The sequence below is a fragment of the Podarcis gaigeae genome (genome assembly GCF_964106915.1).
Source record: "Podarcis gaigeae genome assembly, chromosome: 10".
Classification (NCBI taxonomy): domain Eukaryota; kingdom Metazoa; phylum Chordata; class Lepidosauria; order Squamata; family Lacertidae; genus Podarcis; species Podarcis gaigeae.
In genome coordinates this window covers 3,260,095-3,267,682 of record NC_139686.1, presented here as the reverse complement: position 1 = coordinate 3,267,682, position 7,588 = coordinate 3,260,095, and the positions used below count along the sequence as shown (strand labels likewise).

The window sequence follows — 7,588 nt, the reverse complement described above, 5'->3', positions numbered from 1 at the left end:
CCCCAAACATCCCACCCCTCCTTCCTCCTCCTCCAATCCGGCTTCTGCTCCGGGAATGGGGGGGGGGGGTGAGCTCCCTCCCAAACTGCCTGCTTCTCCCGGAAGTGGAGCTTCCACTCCGTATTCCTGCTCTGCCCCGTAGCTCGGGGGGGGGGGCGCTTTCGGAAAGGGAGGGAGGAGGCAGGGGACCCCCCCCCCCGTGGATGTTGCAGGAAAGAAATGAGAATCGGGAGCGAGGAGAAAGAGGTAAAGGGGTCGCGGGGGGGAGAAAAGGACCCAGAGACCCCCGCCAGATCCCCCAAGTGCCTTCCGTGGGCCTGGATCCCGGCACGCGTGCTGCGAAGGGGCGGAGATGGGGCGCCAGCCCACGAGGACTCCCTGGCCCCGTTTCCTCCCTGGGGCGGGGAGAGAAGCGAGCCAGGAAAGGGTTAAGGGGTGCGGGAGGCGCCTGGATAGAGACCCCCTGTCCCTCCCTTGCTCGTCTTGGGGGGCCCTTGCTCGTCTTGGGGGGCATGGCGAGGGGTGAGCCAAGGGGGCCTCTGGGTGCAGGGGGGGCCAAGGGCGGAGGTAGGAGGGGGCAGCCCCGGGGCAAGGAAGCACAGCATTGGAGGGGGGGAGATAGCTGGAGGGGCTGCCTTGGCTTCTCTCTCCCGCCCAGGAATCGACCCCCCCCCCTTCAAGGCGACCAGAGAGAGATCCCTGGAAAGTAGGGGGTCGTGTCCCCACACCCTTCCTTCCTGCAACCTCCAACCTCCTTCCACCCCATAAGCCTCTGCCCAGTCCAACCATTGCTCCCCTGGAGAGGAGAGGAAATCCCGAGAGGAAGAGGGGAGGGGAGAGGCCTTCTCAGAAGCGGCTCTTGGTTTCCGCAATCCCACCCAGGAAGCAGCCAGAAACCTTTTCCCCTCTCTCAGGCTTCCATCCTTAAGTGTCTTTTCCCCTGCCTGGTTGATTGAGGATGAGGATAATGTACACCTGTCATCAGAAACAGGTGCAGAGTCCATGGAATGGCTCTCAGGGCTGATATAGAAGTTGCACCTCAAAAGCATTCTGTTCCTCTTATTCTTTGTAGACAATGTCAGAGTGACTGACAAGCTGAGATACAATCCTTCAGCATCCAATGACAGCAACTGCATGAATCTTCCCAGTCAAAACTTCCATTTTCATGCTATACAGTGCCTGTGGCTGGAGGCTCTACACACCAGGTGTCCCTGTGCAGGCCAAAGACTGCCAGTATTAGCACAGGTGAGGTGTGTGACCTTCCCAAATTTACAGACTGTATGTGAATGAGAGTTTGTGGGTGGGATTATAATTTACTGCTTCTGTAACCTGAAGCGTCTGTAACACGAGGTACCACTATAGAAGTTATAGTATTAGTATCTTCCCCCAGCCACTCTGGGCAGCTTACAGTACAGTTGGTAAAGGTAAGGTCCAGTTGTGGCAGACTCTAGGGTTGCGGCGCTCATCTCTCTTTATTGGCCGAGGGAGCCGGCGTACAGCTTCAGGGTCATGTGGCCAGCATGACTAAGCCGCTTCTGGTGAACCAGAGCAGCGCACAGAAACACCGTTTCCATTCCCGCCGGAGCGATACCTACTTATCTACTTGCACTTTGACGTGTTTTCGAACTATTGCTAGGTTGGCAGGAGCAGGGGCCGAGCAATGGGAGCTCATCCTGTCACGGGGATTCGAACCACCAACCTTCTGATAGGGAAGCCCTAGGCTCTGAGGTTTAACCCACAACGCCACCCGCGTCCCTACAGTACATCTACAAGAAAATAAAACATCAAACATTAAAAGCCTCCTGATTCAGCTGTCTTCTAAATGTCAGATAGTTGCCTACTTCCTTGCCCTCTGAAGGGAGGGCATTCCATGGGGCAGGAGGCCCTCTGCCTGGTTCCCTGGAACTTCACTTATATCAGCAAGGGAACCAGCAAAGACCTCAGAGGAGGACCTCCCTGTCCAGACTGAGCAATGGGGATGAAGATGCTCCTTCAGGTCCACAGGGCCGAGGCTGTTGAGGGCTTGAGGTTGCAGATCTTGCTCCTCCATAATGATCGATGTATAGTTAGCAGAGGAGGAAAAAACACTCAGAGGCAGAAAAAAATAATTCAGCTGAGAAATTTATTGCCGAAGATAGAGAAGCATAACAGGATCCAAAAATAGCAAAAATGTAACTCACAGTAAAACCCTGACTTAGCAAACCAAAACAGCACTCAAGTAAGAAACAGACAAGCAGAGTAGAGTAATATCAGAATAGGAAGTGGGAGCAGGCACATTTCAATACTGTAATTTATATATAATTCAATGACAGAGTAACCCTGGGACTAGATAACAAGCCTCCAGGTGGACGTGCCCCATCTGCCCTTCACGTTCCTCTTCCGCACGGGCAGAATCTGCCTTCTGGACTGTGGGATTCACGGTTGTTCTCCTCCTCTCCATCCACCAGGGCTTGACTTCAGGTGCAGCAGAATTCCCCAGCCCCCCAAGGATTTGAGACTCATCAGCTTTCCTCACCTGGCTTAGCCGGCCGGTTGAAGCCATTGCTTGAACCCCTGTTGCATGCTGACAGCTTCTGGAAGCCACAGGTGAGAGTTGACTGCAAGGCCAATGGTAGATAGATTACCCCATAAGGTGCAGGACATGTCCCCCACCAAAGGAACTACTCCTCCCCTAATACCACATGACATCTAGATTCAGGTAGGTAGCCGTGTTGGTCCGACACAGTTGAAATACAAAATTAAAAAATAGTCCAGTAGCATCTTAGAGACCAAGTAAGTTTGTTCTAGGTATAAGCTTTCATGTGCATGCACACTTCTTCAGATACACTGACACAGATATCACCAGACCCTTGTATATCGTGGGAGGGTGGGGTGGGGTTTTTCTCAGAAGGGTACTCCTACTACCATCTCCTACTACCCTACACTATATGAAGAAGTGTGCATGCACACGAAAGCTTATACCTAGAACAAACTTAGTTGGTCCCTAAGGTGCTACTGGACTATTTTTTTACTTTTTTACTTCAATTGTGTCAGACCAATACGGGTACCAACCATTAAGTACGCTTATCTCCTTGCCTTGAATATCCAGCTTTGTCAGTGCCAGATTAGGATAGTTCTGTGTCAGAAGACGGTGCAAGAGATCACGCAGCACATCATTATTATAAGGAACAATGGGGGGGGGTGTTTCCGCCTGGGATTCCCATGTGCCATCTGCTTTACTTCTACTTCTCCTGCTCTCTCCATGCAATGTGAGGCATGTAGACAGAGGTCCATCTCCAAGAACAGGAGCTTCCCTGAGCACCCATTCAGCTGATTCCAAGCACCAAGCCTGGTCACTAGTTCTCTGACTGACCCAGACCACACTCCCTGGAAAAGACGAAGACCTGGGTCTCCCAAAATGGTCCATATGGACCTCTTGAGGTCAGCGGAACTGTGCAGGGGATTCATGAAGACCTAGAGGTGGAAATGGGGGCAACCACTTGATTTGAAAGGCATTCTCAGAGGACAACAGTATTCCAAGATCATGCTGTGTTATTAAAGATGATTGAGGATTATGAAAGTTTGCTGATGCATTACTACCATTAGACATCATACCATTTTCATATCCTAAAAATTGGGAACATGGGTAGGACATGGGAGAATGTAGGAGATGTTGAAATAAGAGAAGGTGCTAATGGCGGTTGATGTGCCCTTTTTTTTCTGTGTTCTTTTTCCTGAAACCCAAACAGGATTTCCTTGCTGCCCACTCTGAAAAAGGTGATGGAGAATACAGAATTGCAGGGGACAGGGCACCTTTCGTTTCATTAGGAATAGCCATTAAAATGTGTGAAATGTGGATTTTGCTTCACTAAATGAGCACACATAGTTCACATCAACAAACACAAAAAGGAAAGAACCCACTTAAAGGTATGGAGTGTGGAAAGAGCTTCTCTTTCAATGCAAAACTTAGAACACACTAGCAGACTCACACAGGGAAAAAACAATATTTATGTATGGAGTGTGGAAAGAGCTTTAATGATAGTGGAAGCCTTAGAAGACATCAACGGACTCACACAGGGGACAAACCATTTCAATGTATGGAGTGTGAAATGAGTTTTAATGATAGTGGGAGCCTTAGACAACATCAACGGACTCACACAGGGGGGAAACCATTTCAATGCATGGAGTGTGGAAAGAGATTCAGTCAGAGTGGAAACCTTAGACAACATCAACGGACTCATACAGGGGAGAAACCATTTAAATGTATGGATTGTGGAAAGAGCTTCAGTCGGAGTGGACACCTTAGACAACATCAATGGACTCACACAGGGGGGAAACCATTTCAATGTATGGATTGTGGAAAGAGATTCAGTCACAGTGGAAACCTTAGAGAACATCAACGGACTCACACAGGGGAGAAACCATTTAAATGTATGGATTGTGGAAAGAGATTCAGTCACAGTGGAAACCTTAGACAACATCAACGGACTCACACAGGGGGGAAACCATTTCAATGCATGGAGTGTGGAAAGAGCTTCAGTCAGAGTGGACACCTTAGACAACATCAACGGACTCACACAAGGGAGAAACCGTTTCAGTGTATGGAGTGTGAAAAGAGATTTAGTGATAGTGGAAGCCTTAGAACACATCAACGGACTCACACAGGGGTGAAACTATATAAATGTATGGAATGTGGAAAAAGCTTCAATCAGAATGCAGACCTTAAAAAACATCAACGGATTCACACAGGGGAGAAACCATTTAAATGCATGGAGTGTGGAAAGAGCTTCAGTCAGAGTGGAGACCTTAGAAATCATCAAAGGACTCACACAGGGGAGAAACCATATGAATGTATGGAGTGTGGAAACAGCTTTAATTCAAGTAGAAGCCTTAGAAGACATCAACGGACTCACACAGGGGAGAAACCATATGAATGTATGGAGTGTGGAAAGAGCTTCAGTCAGAGTGCAAACCTTAGAAATCATCAACGGACTCACACAGGGGAGAAACCATTTCAATGTATGGAGTGTGGAAAGAGCTTTAGTGAAAATGGAAGCCTTAGGAAACATCAACGGACTCATACAGGAGAGAAACCATATAAATGTATGGAGTGTGGAAAGAGTTTTAGTATTAGTGGAAATCTTAGAACACATCAGCAGACACACAGGGGAGAAACTATTTAAAGGTATGAACTGTGGAAGGAGCTTCAGTCAGAGTGGAACCCTTGATTTTTGTCAACAAACTCACACAAAAGACAAACCATATAAATATCAGGAAAGAAGATAGAGGTTCACTCTTAGTGGAAGTTCAGAATCAACAGACTAATGAACAGGAAGAACTTTAAGAGTTGAAATCCTTCAAACCATCAACAAACTCAGAGAGAAGAAGCAGTTTAAATGAAAAGATTGCAAAAAGTGCTTTATTTATAATGGAGTCTTTAAGGAACATCCAAGGACTCTCACATGGGAGAAGCCATTTAGATGTATGGAGTGTGGGATGTCTTCCTCTCAGAGTCCACTCTGAGCAATGAATTCAGCAGGAAACCATTCCTAAAAGCATGAGGTATATGTGAAGCTCTGGTGTTTATATGTAAAACTATATAATAATGAAATAAGGGAACATCTCACAATAGTGAGTATAATTTTAGATAAAAGTACCTTTGGTTTTTGCACTAAACTCTGTCCCTCCCCCACCGCATGATCTCCAAGCACTGCTTCTTCACCAGAACTTCATCGCTGCCTCCTGCCCTCCACGTTCTGAAGAAAACTTGAAATACTGAAATTGAATGGGAGATTTTCCCCCAAGCCTAATTTCAAGAGGGGGAAGGACGGGCTACAGGTACCAGTAGAAATCTCCTGGGGGCCCCACCTTCACTCCAGCGTAGCACACGGAACGCCGTTTACCTTCCCGCTGGTAAGCGGTCCCTATTTATCTACTTGCACCCAGGGGTGCTTTTGAACTGCTAGGTTGGCAGGCGCCGGGACCGAATAATGGGAGCGCACCCCGCCGCGGTGATTCGAACCGCCGACCATGCGATCGGCAAGTCCTAGGCGCTGAGGTTTTACCCACAGCGCCACCCGCATCCCGGTACGATAAGGTAAAAGTACATAAAGCTTTTTAAAAACCATATTGTTAGAAAAGCATTGTTTAACGTTTGGATAAGATATAAGGATCTGTTAGAAAAGAGAACTCCAAGATGGTTGTCACCAATGGAAGCGAAAGCACAGAAAAAACTCAATATGGAGGCCAAATGGCTGAAATATTGGGAAATTTTGGAGCATGACGGTGATAGAATAAAATTGCAGAGCTTTGAAAAATTGAAAAACAAAGTGAGAGATTGGCTCCATTATTATCAAATAATGGAGGCTTACAATTTGGACAAAAAAGTTGGTTTCCAGGTGGAAAAATCAAAATTGGAAACAGAATTGTTGGATCCAAAAATTAAGAATTTGTCAAGAATGTATAACCTGCTGTTGAAATGGAACACTCAGGATGAAATGGTGAAATCAGTTATGATTAAATGGGCACAAGGTGTTGGGCATAACATAATGATGGCTGACTGGAAACAGTTATGGACCACGGGTATGAAATTCATGGCATGTAATGCCTTAAGAGAAAACTTAATGAAAATGATTTACTGGTGGTACATGACACCAGTCAAGCTTCAAAAATATACCATTTGCCCGACAATAAATGTTGGAAATGTAATGAGACTGAAGATTCATTTTTCCACCTTTGGTGGACATGCCCAAGGATTAAGACATTCTGGGAGATGATTTATAACGAAATGAAAAAGATATTTAAATATACTTTTTTGAAGAAACCAGAGGCCTTTCTCCTGGGCATGGTCGGCCAATTGGTGTTAAAGAAAGATAGAACTTTTTTTATGTATGCAATAACAGCAGCAAGAATACTTATTGTGAGCATTGGAAAACACAAGATTTACCCACACAGGAAGAATGGCAGATGAAGTTGATGGACTATATGGAACTGGCGGAAATGACTGGCAGAATCCGAGACCAGGGAGAAGAGTCGGTGGAAGAAGATTGGAAGAAATTTAAAGATTACTTACAAAAATACTGCAAAATTAATGAATGTTAGAATGATGTTGGATTGAAGTTAAGTGATTTTTAGCAGTAATGTTAAAAAGACGTGTAAAAATGGATTGTTAACAGGTGATAATTTAAAGTCATAATATATTAAGACTAAAGATTAGGATAAAAATGAAGAGGGAAAGGATTTGCTGAACCAACTAATTGAACTGGATACAAAAAAGGGAGGTGTGAGGAGGTCCCGGGAACAGGCAAATGAAAAATAAGACATGGAAAGACTGAATTGTTTTTAACTGTTTTTATTTTGTATTTTTTCTTATTATTTTTTCTTTTTGTAATATTTTGAAAACCTTAATTTTTTTTTTAAAAAAAACAAAACAAAGTGTGCTTTTAATATTTCATGTTTGGTTATGTTTTCTTCTCTTCGTTTGGAAGCTGCCCAGAGTGGCTGGAGCAAACCAGTCTGTTTTTTTAAAAAAAACATTTTTTATTGCTTTTTAGAAATACAGAAAAAAGAATAAAGGGTGGTTATAAGAAGATAGGGTATAAGTAACAAG

The 7,588-nt window shown here is 45.3% G+C and overlaps 1 protein-coding gene across 1 annotated transcript; it reads left to right on the top strand.

Annotated features, from left to right (window-relative positions):
• Window positions 1-4,286: 4,286 nt before the first annotated feature.
• Window positions 4,287-5,265, top strand: LOC310826194 (uncharacterized protein; the record flags this gene model as incomplete). Its single annotated transcript, XM_083700917.1, has 2 exons — window positions 4,287-5,082; window positions 5,165-5,265. Exons 1-2 carry the CDS (start codon window positions 4,329-4,331, stop codon window positions 5,263-5,265), a joined length of 855 nt encoding a protein of 284 aa, XP_083557043.1. The 5' UTR covers window positions 4,287-4,328.
• Between the last annotated feature and the right edge of the window lie 2,323 nt (window positions 5,266-7,588).